The 24,321-nt window shown below is 41.0% G+C and overlaps 2 protein-coding genes across 2 annotated transcripts in view; both read right to left on the minus strand.

Annotated features, from left to right (window-relative positions):
• Nucleotides 1-12,756, minus strand: part of apba2b (amyloid beta (A4) precursor protein-binding, family A, member 2b) — a 43,173-nt gene extending 30,417 nt beyond the window's left edge. Inside the window, exon 1 of the mRNA XM_028401699.1 lies at nucleotides 12,599-12,756. The gene's annotated coding sequence lies outside the window, so the exon portion shown is untranslated. The remainder of the gene's footprint in view (nucleotides 1-12,598) is intronic.
• Nucleotides 12,757-13,580: 824 nt separating this feature from the next.
• On the minus strand, nucleotides 13,581-14,350 carry saa (serum amyloid A). Its single transcript, XM_028402036.1, has 4 exons — nucleotides 14,296-14,350; nucleotides 14,093-14,197; nucleotides 13,880-14,018; nucleotides 13,581-13,791 (listed from the first exon to the last, which is right to left on the minus strand). Exons 2-4 carry the CDS (start codon nucleotides 14,178-14,180, stop codon nucleotides 13,653-13,655), a joined length of 366 nt encoding a protein of 121 aa, XP_028257837.1. The 5' UTR covers nucleotides 14,181-14,197; nucleotides 14,296-14,350; the 3' UTR covers nucleotides 13,581-13,652.
• Nucleotides 14,351-24,321: the final 9,971 nt, after the last annotated feature.

Consider the following 24,321-nt stretch of genomic DNA (forward strand, 5'->3'; position numbering starts at 1 on the left):
ACCTGCCAAAGCACAGTAAAGATAACTTACTGATATAAGTAGGCAGAGCAGCTCTGCCGTTTGTTCTTAATGAAGTCCTTAAACACACAAAGGGAACAAGTGGGCATCAAACTGACAACCAACATAAAAGAGATGCAATTTGCAAAGATTGAGCTTTGATGGTTTTCTTCTGTCTGGATGTGCAGGCTAGTACAGAGGTATGATAATAACAAATAGGATTGTTGGGGTATACTGGCCAAAGAGTGACATTGTGTAGGCTATAGCAGAAACCTGGGTTTAATCTGACAGTTTTTCCACACAGTTTTCATACAAAATAGTATATCTATGAGACACTCATATCATGCATCAATTTAGCTGCGTAGATTTCTTAAATACTGGTTAATCTTCTCTCTGACCTTGACTGAAGATAAAGCTTGGTTAATCTTCCATGGCATCTCCATGAGAGATTTTCTGCAGCTCTCAAATTCTATGTAGGAGGAATAGCTGTCGGCATTATTGCAGCATGATTAAAATAACAGGCCTTTACTTTGGATATAGGGGCTATGCATGTGATGTCACAGGAGGCGGCAGTTATACCCATCAAGTGGAAAAGAGCTTAAGTGTCATTGTTGTGTAATAATACACAAGACATACATTCTAAGTAATGATACACTCAAATAAATGTATATGCATTACTTGTGACAGTGCATTTGTATTTATATCTCCAAACTATGTACCAAGGCTTTTGTACGCCTTCAGTCTTTGCTTTATGTATTTCCTGGTATGTATCGGTGTCCACAAACCCAATTCCTGGCCACATTAATGTTCATGGACCACTGCTTTTTGGTAAGTATTGATCTAGGAGCGTCTAGTTCAACTCCTGTCAATTCAAGCAGATAATTGTCTGCTCTGGTGGAAAAGTGATGCCTATGCATACCCTCTATAACTCTAAGCCTAATACTTTTGAACCATCATGGTAACAGGCTGTTTATTTCACCTGTAAATTTGGACATGAAAATATAATGTAATAAAACATATAATTTGATCTTTTTTTTTTAGTGCCCACCTCCAGCACTTATAACTTGGCAGAGACAGATTTAAGGCTACTTTAAAGTGCCTGGTCAAGATTTCAGAAAGTCACATGTCCCCTTTGTGAAAGCAATAATATGGTTGTTCACACTTTGCAGTTTTAGTTGCAGTTAGTGTAAGCAGGCCAAGACAGACATAGATGTGATACACAGAGAGTAGCAAAAACTATATCTAGAGATGTACTCCTGGCTGTGCAGTAATCAGTAATGAAAATGACAGCTTCTAAAAATTTGCTTCCTAACTCATTCCCACTCGTATTCTTTGAGGTTCTCAGGTTGAGCTGAGACTTTAAAGATCCTAAAGTAGTCTTTTGAATGGCAAATGAGAACCCGCTGACTCATTCCCAGAGACATTCAATGTTCAGTAGATAAACAGAAGAAGAGATGAGCAATACCTGAGTATGTTACAACTGACAAAGCTGCTGTGACAGAACGGCAACTTAGGTGCTGACTTCTCCAATTTGAAACGGAGAAGTAATTTTTTTGTTTTGCATTGTCAGTGGCAGCATACATTTATTCCCTGCTTGTTAAGACACTGCATTGTCTTTCAATGACTTTCATAGACTGAAACAATGACTCTTAACCTTAAGTGTTCTCTACATGTCAGCTGTACGGGGGGGGGTGAATTCTTTTTTTTATAACCAACTCATTTTAATTATATTCAGACTTAAAATTACGCATAATTACGGGCATTACCACTTTGAGTAACAGGCGGTTGCTGTATCACAGCGCAAGTTTCCTGCATCCGCGATCACCCACCCCCTAAACTCTGCTCATGCTCCCCCTCTTTGTCTGTATTTGGAGTTTTGGTGGTCTGTGATGCTGCCAACATGGTCGGAGCGTCCTGGAGCCTCCAACCGAGCCTCAAAACAGCTCTTCAGACACAAACGGGTGATGTCACAGAAGCTCTGTCCATAGTTTTTACTGTCAATATTTTCAGCACAATGACGGTCTCATTGAAACACTGCTGTAGTTCATTATGACTCTCCTCCTACTTGCACACAGCCCTGAGGCTTGTATTGGTCCCTCAAGTCCAATTCATACTGCAGCACACTGCAGTATTCAAGACAGAACACTCAGCAGACCACACTTTGGACCCATCTAAAAAAAGTCTTTAGTAATAAGAGTCAGCTGTAGTTTATGAATCTGAATTTATTGTCATTCCTATAGCACCTTTTTATTCCAAACACAGTATGAAAGACTGCCCTTTTAGAGTCTGTATGCTGGTCTAAATATTAACATACAAATATAAATGTTTCTTTCTATTGCTGCCTTGTTTCTACATTTTCCCAAATGCTGTTGATCCATCTTGGCTAATCGTTGTACATTGTTTCTGTAGTGTAATAATTGACTGTAAGCATACAACCCAAAACTTAGATGGGCAAATTAGAGGGCACGTTCACATGTGACAGAACAAAAACTGCAATTTGTGGGTCCAGGGGCAGATTATGAGACTGCGCCTAATTCTTCCAGCCTCATAACATGCTATAAAAATGGAAATGAGTTCATTCTCAAAAAAGTGATGATAATGATTGCTGTTTTGTGTAATTATCTGCAAAATAAAAGGGGCATACTCATTTTTTTTTGTACAGACATGTTAGAAAATGTATTCATTCAAATGTAGGCTCAGTATAACAATAAAAAAATAGGACCGCAAACTGTTATCTACTAAACAATAACACACAACGGCAGCAGCAGAAAGAACATTTCATGCATTGCCACATCACCACTAATCGGGACTCTTTTCTTGAAAACTCCCCACAGGAATTGATAAATTAATTATTCAGATATTCAAAACTGTCAAATACATTCTAGGAAGGAAGTATATTATATTATGTTAGGGATAACTATATGTTTGCATACAACCAAACGCAGACAAAAACAAGCTGACGGTTGTAGAAAACAGTTGTACTCAGCTCATCAGATCCCATCTCCAGCAGGAAATCCATCCTCATTGATCTCCACCCACTGCCCCCTCCTGCTCACTCATGACAGGTGAAGCCTTACCCTGTTGTTCACTTGGATGTCTCACATAAGCTGTTCCCTGCAAGGCCTAAACACCTCCTCAACATTTTACAAGGTTGCTCACTGCCTTGCTGCCATAACCTTCTGTCCCACAGCTACAGCTAGGCGTTCTTTCTTCTGAATTGCAGACCTAAGGCACCTAAAGATGGAAAACAGGATGAACTGTGAAAGCTTTAAAAGGTAGAGCACCGATAAGCAAACTGCAGGCTGAAAACAATCCAGTTAAGATGCCCTGATGTGCAGCTTTGTGCACAGTGCTGCTCAGCAGACAGTGTTAGGAGAAAACATGTCAGCTATAACAATCTCAACATATAAAATGCTCCTTATATTCTATATAACTTCACAGCAAATGAGAACGTATTTCAAATGTATTATCTCTCCAGTTCAAACCCAGCTCTATTAATTCTCTTATTAATATGCTTCAGCTAACCTCAACTCACATAAGCCTGAGAGGTCAGCACAACAGGCTCCAACAACACACTGTTTTGTTTTTTTATTGCTTAAGCACTGAGCCCCTGTTTTGACCTTTTGAAATGCCTTCTGAACTGAAATCAGAAAGTCTTTGACGCTTCAGCAGTTAGATTACTGCACTCCATGTTCAGAGATGCAGCAGCATTGTCCATATGCTGTTCTTTCCTGTTCAGTTGTTCAGTTGTTGTGATAGATTGAGTACATTTTTCAATGTCAATGTCAGTTTTATTTATATAGCACATTTATAAGGGCATCACCCAAGTGCTTAACATTAAAATACATAAAATAAACTCAAACTAATAAAATACATAAAAGAGATAAAGTGCAGCAAAATACAATAAAACAAAGATACAATCATGAAACATAAAATCCCCAAGAGCTGCCAATACTCAGGCAAAGGCCAAGGTAAACAAATGAGTCTTAAGTAGAGATTTAAAAGTGGTGAGGCCATTTGCTGACCGCACAGCTAGAGGCAGAGCATTCCACAGAGTGGGAGCCATGACTGAGAAGGCCCGTTCACCTCTAGTTTTTAAAAGAGATCAGGGGACCTCCAGAGCCATTTGGTTAGCAGACCTATAGAGCTCTGGAGGGCCGATGCCAGCCCATGCAAGCACTTAAAAACGAATAAAGGAATCTTAAAATCAATTCCGTGCTTCACCTGTAGCCAGTGAAGTGAGGAAAGCACTGGCGTGATGTGCTCGCGCTTTTTTGTCCCGGTGAGAAGGCGAGCCGCTTTGGACCAGCTGCAGACGGTGAAGCTCTGACTGTCCAATTCCAATGTACAGGGAGTTACAGTAGTCTAAGCGAGAGAGAGTTATAAAAGCATGGATGACTTTCTCTAAGTAATTTTTCCTAGTTTCCTAGTCCCAGTTTCCAGTAATGTTTCCCAAATTAGAAACATTACACTTTTGGGGAAATTAGTTCCTTGTTGGCCTGGAGACACTGCAGCCTTTTAGTTTGTATGTTCTGCACCTTTCTACAAGATGTTTGGCAACAGCCAATCATAGTGTTCCGTTTCTGTAAAGCAAAGAATCTACTCTGTCTGTCTGTCTTTTTTTGACAACTGTTCTCCGATTGACTTCATACTTGGCAGGTTTATTGACCCAAGTAAGTGCAGAACTCAGCTGTCAAACTTGAGAAAAAAAGTTTTCTATTCCACTTTTACTGCGGCTCACATTCTCTTTAGTGAGTCAGTGAAATATGCTGCCAATAAATGCAAAGATTAATACCAAAACATTTAAGTTTATTGTGGTTAAGTTTTATTCATCCACTAACGGCAGAAGACTGGTTTTCATATTGATTAATTAAATATCTTCACCAGAAACAAAAATTGCTGAAAACACACACGCTCAGTATTTCTTAAAAAACCTCTCTCTCGAAGCTGCTGTAGTAATATCCTGATGTATTGTTACATCATCCATGTTTGACCTCAGATCTGTAGAGCAGCTCACAACAGAAAAGGCCCAGAAATAGAAAGCACATTCTGTCAGAAGTTCCTTTTTGACATTGCTAAAGTGTTGTAAGATCCTTCCAGCTTCAATACTTTGGCCCAGAAGGTGAGTGAGTAGTGGTAGCAAAACGATGCCCTATACATAGCAACACAGTGGAACAGACGAATATGCTGAATCTGTGAACAGTAAAGCATATATGCTAATACATTTAGGGTAAAATATTGCCATTAGTGAATATTTATCAGCACTGAAAAGCACTAAAAAACCTAATAATATATATAAAAGGTTATAAAATGATTAAATGTTCTGTTTTATGTCTCACCTGTGCTCCCTGATCACTTCTTTCTTTTTTCCTTCCCCCTTTTTGTTATTTATGTTTTTTATCTGCATCGGCCTTTCCGAGCGACCTGCTGCAGATAAAACAAACATCTGGTTGTATTCCTTCAGCTTTATCACATAAATGATGAACGATCATCTGTGCTGTCAGTCAACAAACATGCCATGCTATGGAAACAATGTCCCAGAGGCTCGTGCTGCAAAGCAATTCCAGATTCAGTCCAATTCATTGGCTTGAATAATAACACTGTGCTGTATTATAGAAATAAATTTACCTCTGTGTCTTATAGATGGTATTGCAACATCAAATGGCAGCAATCTCTCACAAACAAAATAGATTTACTAGGTGTGTGTTTTGTCTGCATATACTGCAACAATGACAGCAGCAGGTGAGGCTCTCTGCACATCTAAATGCTAATGTTATGCTGCCCCTCAAACAAAAGCAGTAGCTGAGCTGAGGAGCTGGCTCTGTAAATGCATCTTAAGCCAAAGTGATGACACAAATGACAGCATACTGAGGAAGAGGAGTCATCTCATGACTCACAGCACAGCAGGAGGGAAGGTAAAACGCAACACAACCATACAGGTCTATTGAAGAGAAAACACTTCTGTTAAAAGGCAAATGCTGCGAGAGGATTAAGAGACGATTGGCACTATAATCTATAAAGCTCTTGTAAACATGTGCTCACAAGCTACAGGTTAGCAAAGACAAACCAAAGATGAACAATTTTCTAAAGAACATAATGCTTTTAGATGTCGACTCAAGGTCAAGCCTGAAGGTGTAACTAAAAGCAGTGCAGTCTGCTGTGTGTCCTGACATATTTGATTCTGAGGAAGTAGGTGAGATAAGAAATTGACTCTTAAAAATGCACGATTAGACTTAAGAGCTCTCCTCCATTTCTGCACAAGTGGTGCAGTGAGTATATAAATTCCCGTGCCTCCTTATGATCCCATCATGCATCAGCTACAGTTTATGCTGTGGCATGTCCTCACTGTATCTGTGAACAGTCTATTTTGGTGGATACACTCTGGCTCTGTGCCCTGGACTGCTGCTATATTAAATTATATTTTTATGTCCGAGCACTGTGATGTCCTACCAGAGATCAATATAAATGTTTGGCTCCATCCACTACTACACTGGAAATACAATGAGCTCCGAAGCTAAATCATTTGACCCATTATCTCTTGTTGATTTTTTACATAGATAGAAGTATGTTTAATCACTGATAGACCTGCCAGTTGACACTGTTATGTCTGCTTATAGGTTCAGTTAACTGCAAAGGTTCAGTGACTGAAAATAAAGGTAAAATGAGGAGGTCAAGATCTAGAACCTTGATGTGCATTTTTATAAGCATATATATAAATCATTGGTGATCTACCTCTTCTGTCTACGTATGACGGTGTGCCTGAGTTAAAAAGAGTAAAGATGTTAGCATGAGTCAAAATGACTGTACCATAGTTACAGTGAACAGATATTTACACACTGACCAACGTCAGGAGATAGAACTCTAAGAGGAAAGCAGACAGCCGGCATTCAAACAGATCCAGTTAAGGAATAAGGCCGTTCAATGCTTCTCTTTCTCCATCTCTCTCTCTCTCTCGCTCTCTCTGCGCCTCAGAGCCATTCTTTAGTGCCACCCATGATTAATGCAGCTATGAATGGGTTTCTCTTTCGCTGAGCACTGTGGGAGAAAGGTTTCTTTCGTTCTTTTTTTTTCGCCTTTCTTTGCCATTTTGCTCTCCTCCCAATGTGACCTGATTTAGTCACAGAGTGTGAAACTGATTTGGACTCATTTACATGCTAATTCCATAAAGAGAGGTGAAATGATGTGCATGTATCACCTCACGGATTCTAGGAGAAAAAAAAAGAATCTCTCTACTTCAAGCTATATAACAGACTCATTCTTAACTTTAACTGGAGCATAAGATGGAGGAACACACTTCATAAAGTGCATACCTCAACTCTTTGGTCTTGAGTAAGATAAAGTGAATTACACATTATGATATACACATCTGCCATGTTACAACAGTGGATCCTCCTACTGTGATGTAAACATCTGGGTGGAAGGGCCATTTTTCTGGTGTTTACTTAGGGTAGTTATTTATGTAGGTTTAAAATGTAGCAGAAAGGCTACACCTGTCTGCTCTGCCGACGCTATAGCGGCGATGTGCCCTTGGTGTTCACACTTGACTCAGCATAGTGTCATTTGAACGCTCAGGAAAGTGTAAACAACACACTCTGTTGCCCTGCAACATCTAGCAAACCTCTTCAGGCCTCGACAAGCCTCTGTCTTAAAATTGATTGCTTTACAGTGTGGGCCACTGATGTGCTGAACAATGAAAAGAAAACGAGTAAAGCATTCTGGACTTTTCTGACAGTTTTGACAGCAGAAGCAGAAAAAGATTCATCTCACTTACACAGAAAAACATGTTTTATTGCTTTCAGATGTTGGCTTGCTATTTTCTGAGCACTGGAGGGGATCTTCTCTCTTACTCTTTGAATAGAAACTGATTTTGCATGCTATCTATATACCAAATGAAGCTCCACAGAGCTCCTGAGGTTCTTGTCCACAGAGAGAAAAATAATGAAACAGTTCAAAGACTGCCTCACATTTTAAGAACTGTCACACACAATGAAACCGAAAAATGTCTCTGCTCATCGTGCCTGACTGAACCACAGAATGTGACCTGGATTTCTGCATTTTTTTTTTTACCTGTCGGTAACAAACAATAATAAATCTTATCACTTCATTAGGACTAATAATGCCTGGCTGGTAGTCAATGAAAGATACTGTGCTGTAGGTCAGTCTGTAAAATCATAGATGTCTAGTTTAAAATGACAACAACAACAAAAACAGTATGGCAGAGGCAGAAACACAAATCACACTTTCAAGGAAAAACAGAAATTGAATGAGACAGCGCTGTCAAAACAGCCAGAGTAACACTGACACGCCTGTCATATTCATGTGTGTGATACTGCAACGATGTCTGGACAACAAGGGCTGACCCCACTCTTTTAGGATATCCATGCTTTCTTAGCAGACAGCAAACTTTCATGTTACACATGCTGCCATTTAAAGCGTAGAGAATTATATCCCACATCAGATAATACTTGGCCACAGACACTTTTAAAAGGCACAGATCGCTCAAGCTTTCAAAGATATGAATCTAGCGTGCCATTCGTACATTATTCCATCATCACTGAATACAAAAGGACAACTTTGATGCAACATGCAGATACTTTAGTATATGATCATCCTAAGGATGAGTCAGCCCTTAGCTATGACTAAGTTTTGATGCTGTAAATCAAGCCCCTATGTGAACCAGAACACCCCTGTGATTTATAAACACTGAATTGTGATTAGTCTCTAAACTCCGAGGACAAACTAAACCGAAAAAAAAAAGCTGCAGGCAAGCTGAAAACCAGAAGATTAAAGTCCTTACTATGCAAACAGAACAGCCACTGGAGCTACGCACTCTGTAGATATATTAGGTTACAGAGCTATTTGAAATTACCCCAGGAAACACAACCAGAAAGGACAGAAAGGTTCAGCATATTTTAAAAACAGTGCTTGCAGAAATGCCTGTCAGCTTTAGTTCTGTTCTCACTATCGACCACTCGTGCTGGCCACGAAAAAGTTCGGCCTATATTTTAATCTACTTGAAGCAAAATAAAACTACAGAGCATGTATCTCTGCCAAGGCTACACAATCCTCTTACATTGATATTTTAATTGATAGTCGAGACTGTGTAGACTTTATCTGCATCAGCATCTGAGTCAGAGTGATCAGCAATCAGATTCTGGAAAAAAAACACTCAGATACTTGATGACTCATTTTAAAGAGATATTTGAAATAAGTGCTACTTGACAGAGGAAGCTGCCGCTAATCCCTGACAGTGGCAAAAAGTAACAAAGGATGGCAGGGTATGAGCTCCACACAGCTACTGCAGTGCTGTACCTCACCAGCCGGCGGTGATGACTCTAGTGACTTTCTCTGGTGACTTGTGGAGACTGATATGAAAACATGCATTGATCTGCAGTTACTGTCCTCAATGAGCAGCGGGTGCAACCATAAGCTCCTCCCCTACTCCAAAGCACTCACAGGCGGTCAGTCTCAGCTGCAGTCAGAGCAGAGAGGAGACCCACACCACTCTGCATCCAATCATGCGCAAAGCTGCCGCTGGTCCCGTCATGTCTTACAGAGCAGGATGTAAATAGCGTATTTCAATGGCAACATTTTTTTTTAAAATCCAGGCATCAATACTGTTAGCTTATCTTAGCTTAGCTTAGCATAGTCCATGGAGTTCAGTCTATCCAATAAGCATGTCATTAGCAATGATGAGCAAAACAACATGTGTTCACCTGTGTCTGTGTGTACATGCATTGGGCCTCTGTGTGCAGACAGCAGTGGTGTATTGTAAATGCACAACCATTCAGAGACAGACATGACATGCTGCCGTGCAAATAAGATAAATTACATCCAGCTATTTAGTTAGTTTATATATTTTATGCTGATCTATGGTGTTTCCACAGTGTTAAAAAAAAGAACCGAACTGAAAACCGTGACCGTGGATTTTGTGAACCGCTCCACCCCTAATAAATGTAATCCCCTGAAGGGTTTTCTGTACTTAAGACGAGTGAGTCCAGCATTTAAACATTCACCCTATGATGTAAATGCAAATAAAATGTCCTACTTTTAAGGCACTGGTAAATGAAGAGCAAAACTCTGAGTGCAGGCAACATGGAGGTTACACCCTGTTTATTTCCACACATAATCAGTGTTGTAATGACGCTAAATCTGCAAACTCTGAGACCTATACTGTACAACAGTGAGCAGCAGTGATGATCTCATCTGGAGACAAAGCCTCCATTGATGCTGAATAATTGAATTACTGATACTAGAATAATATGACAGCAGTGTGGTATGGTTGTGCAATTTCTTTTTAACAGCATCCTTATTTTGAACACAAGTTCTGTTTACTTTAATTTCCTGTGAATTAAGCAACCTCAAACATATCTATCCTGCATCTGTAATTCCTCAGCACCTCTCCGTTTACTAGCTAACACACAAACAGCCATGTGTGATGTTGGACCTAATTGCTCACGTCACTTGTCTTCATCATAAATCATGGTTTCAATTGCCTTTCTAACAATTTTATGAAAAATCAACGCCCACCTTACAGTAATATCTACAGTTTCTTGAAGAATATTCTTGAAATCATTTGTTTGCGCTGAAGGCCATAATAGTTTGTTATTGTACCTCCACCCACACGAGTACAAAATGTAAATGCTTGTGAAATCCATAGCTTACAGAGCAGCGCTTTTAAGAAGCTATCGCACATGTTATATAATTCATAACGGTTTTTCCCCGTGGCACTGACATCCACAAACTCAGACTCATTTCTACTGAAATGATATTTGTGTTTTGTTTGTTTGAACTTCATAGGCTAATGATTTAGTCACAGATTCCCAAATACTCATTATCTTTCATTATTTGTGCACTAGAGTCCTCGCTCAGAGTCCAATCTCATATCCTGCAACTGCAGCATGAATAAGATCCCAGCAGGCTGCAGGAGGGGTGTTTGTCCTTCAGTGCAGGTGCTACACAGCAAACTGTATCAGGCTGCAGCCAGGGTGAGACAAAAAAGGAAAGGTCGAGAGACTGAAGACTGATCTATAAAATGTGTGTGACGACTGTGAGACCCTCTTCAAACACAACACTAGTCAGCATGCTGAGTGCATCCTTCTAGGTTTGTGTCATGGCTCTCATGAGGCCCTGGACTTGGTCCTTTCTCTGCTCCGTCTGTGCTCATCAGTCTCATCCTAAGCTGCAGCACAGCATCTTTTCTGTCTGTCCTTTCTGTCTGCTGTCCACTCCCAACCTTTATAGCTAAATCAGTTTTATTTATTTATTGATTCATTGATTGATTGCCACACAATTTAGCATCTCTCCCCTCCATGATACCACCTGCCCCTGAGTAACACTCAAATTCACACTGAAGAGAGATAACATGTCTGATTATGTGATGTATTAGATTGAAAGAATCTCAAGAATTGCGAAATTACAAAATAATAAGAAGCAATCAAGCAGCATGCTGCGAAAAATTACCAGCAGCTGCAGGTGAGTTTTTGTGGTGTTTTTGTAGCGTCCAAAGGTGATGACATACTAATAAATGCCTGTATCCAAATGTTTACTGTTGATTCCGTTTTATTTGGTAATGATGCTTTTCTGCTGGGGTAAATTGATCCAACCTGACTGCATTGTGGAGAACTGCTGCAACCAAATATTCAGTTGGAGAAGTAAAGGTTTAAGTTCCATTTAATCACAACAAACCCTATAGCCTCTTAATGGCATCGAGTTTCCCACTGCGGGCTATTATTCAGAAAACAAAAATCAGTCTTAAGTCATAGGAATGGACAATGGCTACTGAAAGGCATTCTGCATGACTGGATGAGCACAGATGCTGTAAGGACGTAACACTGTATGATACAAAGCACACCCTGTTGTCCACTGCTGCCTCTGAACAATAAAGAGCCAGACACACAGTGTCTGTCAGCAAGTGTCCACCCCTGTAGCTGAGGCTAAAAGGATACACAAATACACACGCAAGCCTTACACAGCTTTTAGGAACTTGATTTTAGGCAGTGGCTGCTGAAATGAAGGTGCAGGGGAGCTGTGTGTCCCACTGCTTTAAAGTTCATTTCCTCACAGGGATGAACTGAATGACCAACTCTGGTGTTTTTCAGAGAAGATGAGCGCATATCTTGGTTGAATGATCACAAAGAGAACCTCTCCACACGCGTGAGGTAGTCAAAGGATGCTGGAAAACATGTGGGCCATTGAGGACATATAAAAACATAATGACCTTCTTTCTTCATAAGAAACCAAAGGCCTATTCGCGATAAAACTACAATCGATAATGTTAGGCGTAGACTCGGCTGCAGATGGATGAATCATGGAATTGGAGCATTAGGTGTGAACCGGCTTCCAGAGGCGGCTCCATCTTTTTAACTGAGTTCCCCATGAATACACCCCGTCCGAATAATACAGCAAACTGTTTCTGAAGCGAAAGCTCGCCGCCCTGTTCTGAACACTGATGCTGAGGGCACACGCACGGGCTGACCGACGCTCAGCATCCAGCGTCCTCCTCCGGTACCTGGGAGGAAGGCGATGCTCAGCCTCGATCCGCAGAGCGCGGCGGTGCTCATTAGACTTCTATCGATGTAATAACAAAGCAGCATCTTACCTGGAGAATGTCATATGCCGTTCAAGTCACCTCCGTTTCGGATTTGTGAAGGATGGAGCTGGCAGGTCGAGCATCACTGTGTGTGTCTCACCGACAGAGAGCGTACGGAGCACAACGGCGCCCCGGAACGAGTATAATATAAAAAACGAGCCCACTGCAGTCGTCCGCTCTGTAAATAGGCTGTACCGCCTTCCACGAGACAAACACTCCACCCGAACAGACCAGCAGCGCCTCAGAAAAGGAAGTCCAACATGTTTATGTCCCCAGCACAGCCTCCACCTACACGGGGGATTTCACTCATCTCATCTGCCTGATTAGGACAATGACAGCAGCTGCGTGACATGTGCAACCAAGTGTGACCAAGTACACGCGTGGACGTGCTGCATTATAAAGGCAAAAAGTCCGGATTCACTTTCACATAAAATAAAAGAAAGGAAAGAAAAAAAACACATTTCAGACTTTAGTGTTTTGTATTACACAGCTTTACCAAAAGCTATTTAGCCTATTATTGTGATTTTAAAATTCATTTAAAAATCAACCACACATGTACTTTATTAGCTTTCCTATGTTGACATTTAAAAAAGCCTCCTTTACTTTCACATAAAATAAAGCAAACATAAAAGTGAAGCCTGCACATAACAGAAAAGCTCAGATTTGAGCTGGAGGCCAGCACTGCCACCATGTGGCAGCTGAATGTATATATCCCCCTTTTCTTTATGATGTTTCAGTACAGTTCAGTAATTTTGTGTTTATTCAATAATCCTCAGTAGCTTTTTTGAGAGTGACTTTGTAAGGGATTCTAATAAAGTTAAACATAATTTCCAATAAATGTATATAGCTGTTATTACAACATGGTGATGTCTGTATTTGATTTTCATCTCAAAACTTATTGACTGTTGAATTCATTATTTGTCTCAGATCACCATTTTTATTTGGTTATTTGTTTAAAGAGGTGAAACAAAGAGAGCCTGCAGCCACAAAGTGGTAAATATTGATGCTGTCATAGTTTATTTAATGTCTTCATCAGATAAGATCAGATCAATAGTTTTTCTCTTCAGTACTTGTCTGGAAGACCTGCTGGCCTGTATCTGCTGGGATCTCCTCCGTTTCGTCCCCAATGGTTTGCCTCCTGATCAGCAGCAGTGTCCTCAGCACCTCGACCCGAGGATCCCTGCCATCCCTCTCTGGCATTACTGAAGCAGCAAACAGACCATGAGTCTACTCTTTAAACCTACTGCAGGAACATGTAGCAGTTTGAGTAAGTTGTTCTTTGCTCCTCACCTGATGACCTCAGCAGCCCATTTGCCTCCTTCTCCTCTCTGTGCAGCATCATAGTTTCCTCTGGCATGAAAGTATTTGTCTGAATTTATAAAGTTGGCTTCCCTCATGTCACTGTAGGCTCTCCACATATCACCAGCTCCTGAAGAATAGACAAGATTTAGTTAGAAGCTAATAATGAGAGCATTCAGGGTCTTTTGAAGACATGTTTCTAACCTTGATAAGCTTCACGAGGAAAATTGTACCACTGAGCATTGGTTTGTACAACCAGAACCAGAACTATTCCTGCCAGAAGAGTCTTCATGGCTGTCAGCTGGATGTCTGAAATGAAGAGAAATACACATTTATAAGAGACATATGGCACACACACATACAGAATACTATTCTGGTTCCATCACAAAATGACAAAGTAAACTTACTTTGCTGTCCTTACAGGGTTTAGAGATCACGGAACATGTTGTCAATGAGGACTCTGCTCCTCTTTTATACTGTTCTCACATAAGGCGGGTCCTGAGATTTGTAAATGCTGGAAAACACCTATCCATGTTGAAGATAGGATATTCCTCAGTTGCGCAACCCTGTCCTGTCCTGGACCCCAGGACACGCTTCAGTGACAGCGCCATTCTCTGCCCCCTGCTGGCTATGAGAAGAACTTCAACTCCTGGGGTTGGTGCACCCCTCCAAAAGCCTAGCTGGTCTGGTCTGTTTGTGTTTGTGTCTTTTTTTAAAGTCCTTTAATTTCTTAAAGTTCAAAGTTGAAGTTCAAAACACCAGACCCTGTGTACATTGGTTTGGGTGGTTTCCCCATGTTTGATCAGCCTCATTATTTGTTGCTGTGACCATAAATGATTTATATATTTAGTTATTTAAAATAATTTAGTTACCTGTGGAATCCCCTCTGTCACAAGACAGTCACATACTAAGTGTTTAAACTTCAAAATAACAGTTTTACTGTACCTGTGGATCCCCTGTGATGTTATTTTTCCAACCCTGGAATTTCCTGAGGATATAAATATCATAAAGTCAGCTTACTCAACAACAAAAAATGTAGGTTTTCCTAATGAGCTCTTGATCACGAAGCAATGGTAATGCTGTGTATTGATTGAAAACAAAAGTGATAGTGAATGAGTTACTCGGTGGAAATCCCAGCTACAAAGTCTAAAACCTAAAGTCCCACTCAAACTGAAACTTAATTAATTACATTAAAATAAACTGATTTCAGGTCTCATAATGTGGACTTGACAGACTGAATTGGATAGTGATATAAACAGTAGAACTAAAAGGATTTATTACTTTTTTTTCAGGGGAACAGCGACACCCTCTACGCATATATCTTGAGCATTGCAAGACATCTTAGCATTTGGAAGTACAGTTGTTTTTCTTTTCTTTTAGATGTTTGCACAGCATGTTGCACCATGAGGATAAATATCAGCTGATGATGGGTGGTGTTTGTAGTCCATCGGTCAGTTTGAGACTCATGAGACCACAGTTTTATTACCTTAGTTTTTATTCAAACCCCCAGCCCTGCATGTGTCTTCTAGCCTGCATGCAGAGCTGTTATAACTTGGAAAGGTTTCCTAAATAGACAATCACACACATGGTCATTTAGAGATACTGTAATAGGCAGGTTTCATTTTTTATCTATTGAAAAATATATATTTGCTGAAAAAAGCTGCTATTCACTAAAGTAACTTCACTGATTCGCTGCTTCAAACAACAATGCTGCTGATTGGGTTATAATGGCTGTGGAATTACCTGGATTCTGAGTGTTCATGAATCACTCTTTTGATAGTTTTAAAATAAATCATAAACATCCCGCAGACTGAACGAATCTGTGATGAAGTTACGCAACAATGCCGGAAGCCACAGAAGGATTAAAGCACGCCTGGAGTTGTGTTGATGATATGTTGTTTTGAGTTCACAGGAGACACTATGACAGGTTAATAAATATTCATCACCAAGATAGCACGAGAGGAAAAGGTGAGCTGGTGCAATGAGAAGTTTGGAAAAGGAAAAGTTGTTTTTGTCTAATGTCTGATACACAGAATGAGCACTGCAGTGAAGGATGGGCATATATACCACACTTGCCATAAAACCAAATCAGCAAGCCTAAACCAGAACACTATCAGCTTTACACAGATGCCCAAAAAATGATGTCAGAGGTGCTATCACAGGAGAGGTGTCAGACAGGAATCTGGGTGGTAGAACAAAGGAAGGGGGGTGTAACCGAGGCTCAACATAGCAGGGTACTCAACTGGCACTGAGCTATTTAAGATAAAGCACTGTAACATGATGTGGCAAATTGAAAAATGATTTCTTTCCCTGAGATAACATGGCACTGTCAAAAAAAGGCAGTCAGTTTAATGTATTAAAGATAAAGGCACACAAAACATACCTCTACCCTATAAAAATCAGTGCATGGTTGATTGAGTAAAGCTGCGTGCAGATTTACTGCTGATTAAAGGTTTCCCTCACATTCAGAGTTATTTACAGTGCAGTTTATGACCCTTCCCACATTGTGGATATAAGAACTGAAGTGAGGTTTGTTGGTCATGTGAGTTTTGGACGCATTACCACAGCACAAGGCCTCAGAGGGAGCCTCAAATCCAAAAAGCTTGAGATGGTTCACAGACATCAATCAGAAAACACCAGCTATAACCTGTTAATGAGGAGAATGTAGAAAACACAAAACCAGATGACCTCTTTCATGCAAGAATAGATGAAAGCAATGTTTATTGCAGGAAAGTAAGCTGGTTTTGTAGAGCTGGCATCATTTTGTGTATGAAGGTAACGGCCATCAATATGGCACTGTAATGTCATACATGTCAGTCAAATATTTCAAAGAGTGTCAAATTTGACTCCTAAGCTTCTTAAATCTTTAATCAGGAGGAATGTGTTCTGCTATCAGCATCTACATGACCGCCACTGATCGATGTGTATCACTAGAGACCGCCAGTGAGCCACGTTGTACACGCGTGGCTCCGGGCGGACGTGAACGGTGAGTAAATGCACCTTATCGACTGTATGGGTCCATTGGCTGTAATGGCATGGTGATGATGATAAAAACGTAAGAGAACAAACCGCTCATGACATTGAAACAAACGAGCGGCTGTGGATGAGCTCAACACGTGAGCAGGAGAGGCTACAACTTGGGCAGGTTGTGCGTAAAAGGAGAGATTTTCGGGGATTCTCGTATCATGATGGGTTCCACTGTGAAAGCAGGAGTGATTGTGAAAAACAGATATTCATGAAATTCATCTTCTACTTGGGTTTATTTTACCTGCACTTTCAGAGAAGCAGGAGACCTGTGTAGTAAATAGATCATCTCTCAGAATTACCACTAAAACCTATCTGCAACAGACCGAGCTGCACCACATGGTGATATTATGTCTGAGGTAACTGCCTGTTTAACAACAGAAATGATGCATAATGTTCAGACTTATGTGCCCTCAGGAGAGCTGCTCCTTGTGTCGCTGGAAAGGTAAGCGTGTGTGATGAAGACCTCTGATGAAATGGTCAACAGCACTGAGGGCGCACAGATTCCTCGCCTCATCTCTGAGTAGACGACCTCCTACCGACTTATTTCACGTCACCCCGCCCGTCTGCCTGCCGTCTCCTCCCTAAAACCTTTGCTGCGACCAACCTTTCTGAGCGACTCCACTCTGGGCTCATAGGAAATACAGACAGGCAGGGAAAGTGTGTGTGTGAGAGAGAGAACCAAAACACAGATACTCCCAAACATCACCTAGACTACCTGCTCCAGCACAACAAGGGGAGGAGGACGCACAAGTGCAGGCGCGTCTATGCGTGCCAGCCTAACAAGGCATTAAGCGGGCAAAGGACCACAAATTGGAATAAGAGTTTATCCTGAGAACTCTTTGGAGAAGGCGCACAGCTTTGATTCAAGAACGAGGCAGCCTAAATGAGTACATGGTAAGAAGAGTCATGCATCTGAACAGAGAAGAAGACAACAGCAAAGGTGAGTAAAAAGATTTCAGCGGCCGTCGGGTGGAACGTTGTAATCCACGGCTCTCTGCATAGTTCAAAGCTCTCGCGTTGGTTGCCAGATGCCCTTGAGTGTGTCATGTTGATGTCAAGTAATGATGCTGGGGGTCATTCCAACAAGCTAATGGTTACTGCTGTGATGTTTCTCTTGTTGCCTGTCTGCCTTTGACCACTGTGAAAAGCATCGCACGGCAGCGAGAAGGGGTGTTGCATATATACACCCAAGGTGGCAATGTAGTGACTGTCTGAGAGACAGGAGCACTTGAGCACTTGTTGTGCTCGATTTGGATGCTGAAGTCCACGTTTTTTTTTGTTTTGCACGAGGTGACCTGTGCATGAATGCACAAGGTCATACTGATGGGCAGCTTTCTGACATTTTTTGTGCAGCTTCGAGATGCATGTGTTTGTATTGTTGTCTGTAATTGAGACGCCACGGTCGTGGTGCCCTCCGATGTGGTCGGTGAGGAGAATTAGAGAGCAGACGGTGTGTAATGACACGAACCCTTCCTTCCAAACCGGTAGACGGAGTAAAATCGCCTTTGATGCATCTGCAGGAGCCGTGCAGGGTAATTCTACTGTCCATCTTTGAGCTGAGGTCGAGGTCACTGACTAACACCTGATGCTGAAGGAGATTTGCCTGTGATTGTCTGTCGTCATGACGCAGCCTGTGCATTGTTAAATAAACACCAATGTGACTTACACTTTGCCTCCACCACACCCACAGAGAGTAAATTAGGCATGTTTTAATCACTGTCATGTATACACTCTAGCCAATATTTGGACTGATTGACAAATCTATTTCATGAAATTCTACAAAACTCCTCTATAAAAGCAAATAAGTGAAACAGCAGCAGTGCATTTCTGTTATTTTTTACTTAAAATAGCTCTATTGTGTGAATGCATGATATCTCTTTACACACTCATTTTCTCACATGATGATGATGTGCTATTTGCAGGCTCGGGAATCCAACATTTCCTTTTATTATGTGCAACTGTCAGGCTTTATGGGAGGCTGATGTCTTTGCTTTTTCCAGCTGTAAAGCGCTCTGTCAGTGAGGAGTTCCCTGTGTGGTGAGCGGAGCCATGCACGCTGACACACTGCGTCGCCCCTCATCTAAAATGTCTTATACGACCTCAGTGCCAGATATGGTTTCACCGGGGACAAAAGATGAGTCACCATCTGCAACTAGATGTTATTTCATGATTACATGACAGGTGTGTGTTGTAGTGTTACTCGTGCCATGGGGTATAAATCTGCTCACACCGTGGGGATCTGGTTGCTCATTACATCTTACTATAAAGGTTTTGGTGTAAAGTGAAGTTTGGATTCAGGTTGGGTTATGACTAGAATTAGGAAAGTATGCTCAGGCTTATGTTTAGCCCCCACCATGTGTGAATGTAAGTTAGTATAATGTCCTCTGAAGTGAGTGAAAGACTGTGTGTGTGCCTGTGCGAGACAGACAGTGTGTGTGTCTGTGAAAGTGACAAGTGTTAGAGCATTGTGCAAGTCAAAAGGTACCAATAAAAAGGTTCATTAGCAGCTTCTAATATAATGAACATACTGATATAGTAAGTATTCTAAACGCCTTTGATTTACATTAATTATAACAGTGACATTATAGATTTAAACACACTCATGTATTAAAATACATAACTGATTACATAATATCCACCAAACTAAGATAATGACAGGTGAGTGATAACGAAGTGGCCTAAAGTAGAGGCTCTTGTTGCATTCATCTACAGTTCAACTCTATGAGTGATCACGCAGAAAATAGTCAAGATAAAACCTTTTGTGTTGTTTCATCACCCTCACACTATGACAATAAACATTTCTGTGATTGCCTTCCAGAAATGCTTATAGTGGACATACCTTAGTCCACTCTGTTGTCCTCCATACAATCCAGTGGATGACAGCCTCTCCATTATAGCTACTAGCTGCTAGCTCCAGGTCATGTAGCTAGAGCATATGCCACTACTGTTTCCAGTGGGTTGTTTCAGTTCATTGATTGGTCGGGCCAAGACAATAACTTAAAGCAAAAAAAAGGTCATTTGGGGTGAGAGAGAGTTATCAGTCCTTTACCAGCAACAAACATTGACTTGACTGTCACCTTGGCGTTCTGCAAACCTGTGACGTCACAGTTGTTTATTTGTCTCAGGTCACAAACATATATATATGTGCCTTTTTTTGTCTGGCCCTTCTTAAAAACCGATAATAATCAGTGCAAAGATGTGACTGTGACAGTCAGCGCTGTCTCTGAAAATGGACATTATCAGGCTCAGTCTTAATAGATTGTCACACACAGAGGTCCATGAGGACACGACGAAACACTTGAGCTGCCTCTCACAGCATGGGGAAGAAGTGGGTTGCAGAATTAGAGGTAGCTTGGAAGATGACCTCTGGCCAGCATCACTACACAGGAGACCCATGACATGATCTGATGTTCCTAAAGGGTCTGGGCCTGGAGAAAAGCTGATTTTAAACAACATGTTAAAGGACAAGCTTGCTATTTTTGAAGTGTATATAAGCAGGAACAAGACTAACTATATAATTAGAGGAGGTTTATTTTACTCTTTAGGGCACAGATTTATCAGTCACCCCTTCTACTTACATTTCTCATCAAACTGACTTACTAGAAATAAACTGGCTTACTGTTTTTAATGGTATAAATACTGCTCTTATTTAACTCCAGTGGCTTCTTCTAACAGTGTAAGTTACTGTAAGCGACATATTAAAGACATCAGAAGTGGAGTAATGATCTGTATAGCTGGCCTATTCACTACTCCAACTCTGCTAAAACAGATGGTGTTTTATGCTCATAGGCTGTCTACTGTGTCAAAATGAATCAGATCAATAGCTTTAGACTCATTACTAAAAAAAATTATGGCCCAGCCTCCAGCTTTTATTTTCACATGGAGAGCCCAGACAACACAGAGACACATTTTCCTGCAGAGACAACCTGTTTTAGAAGTATTGACTCACTAAAGAATTCATGGAATGTACAGTACTCATATAAGAGACCTACTTGCTTTCTTATTTCTGTCACTGTCTGGATATCGATAAGGAAATCACTGGCAGAATGAGAATCGTTTTCTCTTTTGATAAAGTTTCTACTGTGGAGCATAAGCTGAGAGTGTTGTCTTATTTGTTAAGGTCCTCCTGCGGTGTTGCTGTAGTGTTACTCCACAGCAGGCCAGGTGTAAATGGCAGGTATCAAGTAGGCCTCAAAGCAAAGCGACAAAGAGACGTTATTAGTCCAGCATGCGAACAGTCAGAGATAACGGCTTAATATTAGTGGTATTCAGATTCAGCGGGAGACCTTTAATTAATATTACAGTTCAAAACTAATGGACTGGAATCTTATTAGTGGTTTGAGACAAACTGCAAGGGAGACGAGTGAGAGAGACAGAGCAGTAATTAATAGAATTTGAAACAAAGGTATTTTTATTCCCTGTTTAATTCAGAGCCTCGGTGTTGGGAAGCAAGTCGCTTAGATTTACAGACTCCGGAGAGCAGATGACGAGGACATGAAAGGGGGAAATATTACTCTGTTCTACTTTACTGCACATATATTTATAACCAAAGAGAAATATGATAGAAGATGCTATCACAGCATGTGTTTTATTTATTTTCAAAATTGAAAAGTCACACAGGATGCCCAATAAAACAGATGTGTCATAGAGACGGACAGATATGTATGTGTGTTTGTGTGATGAGCAGGACTGGACAATTAAATTCTTCGGTTTCAGCAAACTGTCACATCAATGTTCCTCATGGTCTACATTTTTTTTTTACAAAAAAGAGTCTTTTCCTCTCATGAAAAAGCTTCTTGCCAAAACACATCAGCAGATGAGGCAAAATGACTCCCATTGTCAGCAGGGGATGATCCACATCCACTTTTCATGTGTGTCTACCAGTGATACCTTTCCTAAACAAGCTGTTATTTCTCAGGTTTGGTGTGTTGAAGTTTGTAACACTGCCACACCTCAAAATGTTCTCATTGCATAAATTGCACTTAGCTGTTTATGTTTGTTTATTTTTGTCGTGGAGCCTGAAATAACTTCACTCAGCTGACAGCGCTGCTCACAGGTCTGGATCACATTTTAGCTACAGGTGACACATGCTGCTCAGCCGTGTTACTCTGAACACATCTATGGGTACAGCATGTTGCACAAAGGTTAGTGAGGATGAGTGATTGTGAGCATTCTCTCTGTTTATGACAGTGGGAAGGTGTATATAATATTTTTTGAAAAATCAGATTTGCTAGTGTAACATTGCTTTACCTATATTTTAAATAGCCCTTGTTTGTATCAGTCTGCAGTTGGACATGCCTGCACTCTTACATAACTCTGTTAGAGCAGCATGTCTGCGCTGAAGACAGCATCCTAATTGTTCTCTGCTCTCACCTGACCCTGTTTGCTGTCTTGTTTGGGTTTTACATTGTAGCTGTGTGCCATTATTGATGGGCGAGCAGATTTTTTTTTTCATCCGGATGAGGTTGCATCAAGAAAAATAGCGTCCCACTGTACCAGCAGTGTGGGTTGAAAATGTTACTGGCAGATATAGGGGGCTGGTGGAGGAAGACAGAAATAGATAATTGGAGACAGAGGCAGAGAGGAAAGAGAGAGAGAGAGAGAGAGAGAGAGGTGGTGTAAATTTTTGAGACAATATCTCTGTTATGCTTCTCTGTAGTGAGCACTTGTGAAGTGGAAGCAAAAGACAGAAAGAGACATAGACCATGCCTTTTAATCAGTGAACTCATTGAAGCAACACTGGTCTCCAGACACGACACAGGGTCAGTAAAGTGGAGAAAGGAAGGAAAGAACCAAGAATCAAATCTTTTAAAGATGCTTTCTGAGTTCTTGTGCCGTGGTAAAATGCTGACATCAGTAAAAGTACATTTAAGTTTTTCTTAGAGCTGTTTGTTTAACTAAATATAGTCTGTAGTCCTGACAGTGTGATGTCTCAATAAGACTCTTTGGCAGAAGTATGAAGGAGACAGAAGGACGTCTCTGTATGCAGAATACAGAATACATGCCAAATTTAAAATTAGCATTGACTCAAGGGTGCAATGGAAACGTCAAATGCACAATGATTCAGCCTATATGATATGATTGTCCTTTTATATGTGTTGATCACGAGGTTTTGACTGTTATTTGGCACTTGCTGTGAAGATTGCTAAGTGTGCGGTCTATCCCTTTAAAAAACAAAGTCACAGAGGCCTCGATGTATGCAAAGGTTTTTAGGTCATCACCTCCAGATCTCACCCCAGCTGAGAACAGCTGCCCCAATCAGTGGGAGTCACTTGTGCTGTGACAAAGACGTGACCTGCAAACACTGCCAATTGTTTGTTGGAGTAGTGCAGACATCATGCTTTTCTAACAGCTGAATGAACAGTGAGGCTTCTTGGATGAGAGCATGTTTCTTTCAGGCCCTCTGATTAAGGCACATGAAGATGTTACAAACCCTGCCCTGAATCACAGTGTCTATGTAATGATTATTTTAGTAGTGATATGGGATAGTGCAGATATTGTTTGGGACTCCTGTATCAACCCACAGTGGCCTTGTGTGACTCTGAAAGGCACTCAGGATGAGTAAGGCAGAGAGCTATTTGTGGTTTGTTTTCTTTCCCAGAATGGAAGCTTAAAAGAGGTAGCATCGATAGTAAACGTGCAGCTTGGCTCTCCCTGTGTTATTGAGCTGGACACAAAAAATAATTGTTTAAGTGGAGGATTCATATCAGGCTAGATGGAAGGATGGCACTAATGATGGATGGATGGATGGATGGATGGCAAAGGATAGGATATAATCCACATACAAGACGTGTGCACCCCACCTAGACAGAGAGAGGAGAACAGGATATTATAAGAAGAGATATCAGCAGTCTAGCCAGGAACAGATGGTGAGACAGAGCTACGCACAGACAGCATCTTCCTGCCAATACAGTACTGACAGAGGACAGTGTCAGCGCGTACATGCACAGACACGTATAAACACCGTCTCCAACTTGTAAAAGTCTTGACGAGGGAACGTCGGCGATCTCAAAGGCCGCGTTGCTGCCGCTGTCACACCCCCAGGCCTTCATTTCCTCTCAGTTTCCTCTTCTTTTCACTCCTCCGTTATGGTACCAGCTCATCATCTTTTTTTTTCTACTGAAGCTCTCTATCCACCCTCCAGAAATAAAATGTTAGGATAGTGAATAAACACTGATGTTTGCGTGACACCCCACACCATTTTTTTGGATTTCAGTTCCCAGCAAAACATTTATGTCAGGTAAATTATTCATTACAGGTAGTAGAGAGGCAATATAATTAAATAAGCTAATGCAAAGAAGCTCTCAGGGACTATTAAATCTTACAAATGTTTAGTTTACAGTTAATTAGATTTATAATTTGCCTGATGCACATCAGGCAACCTTTCCCAAGTATCGCTCAGGGGT

Source organism: Parambassis ranga, chromosome 3 (assembly GCF_900634625.1).
Source record: "Parambassis ranga chromosome 3, fParRan2.1, whole genome shotgun sequence".
Lineage (NCBI taxonomy): Eukaryota > Metazoa > Chordata > Actinopteri > Ambassidae > Parambassis > Parambassis ranga.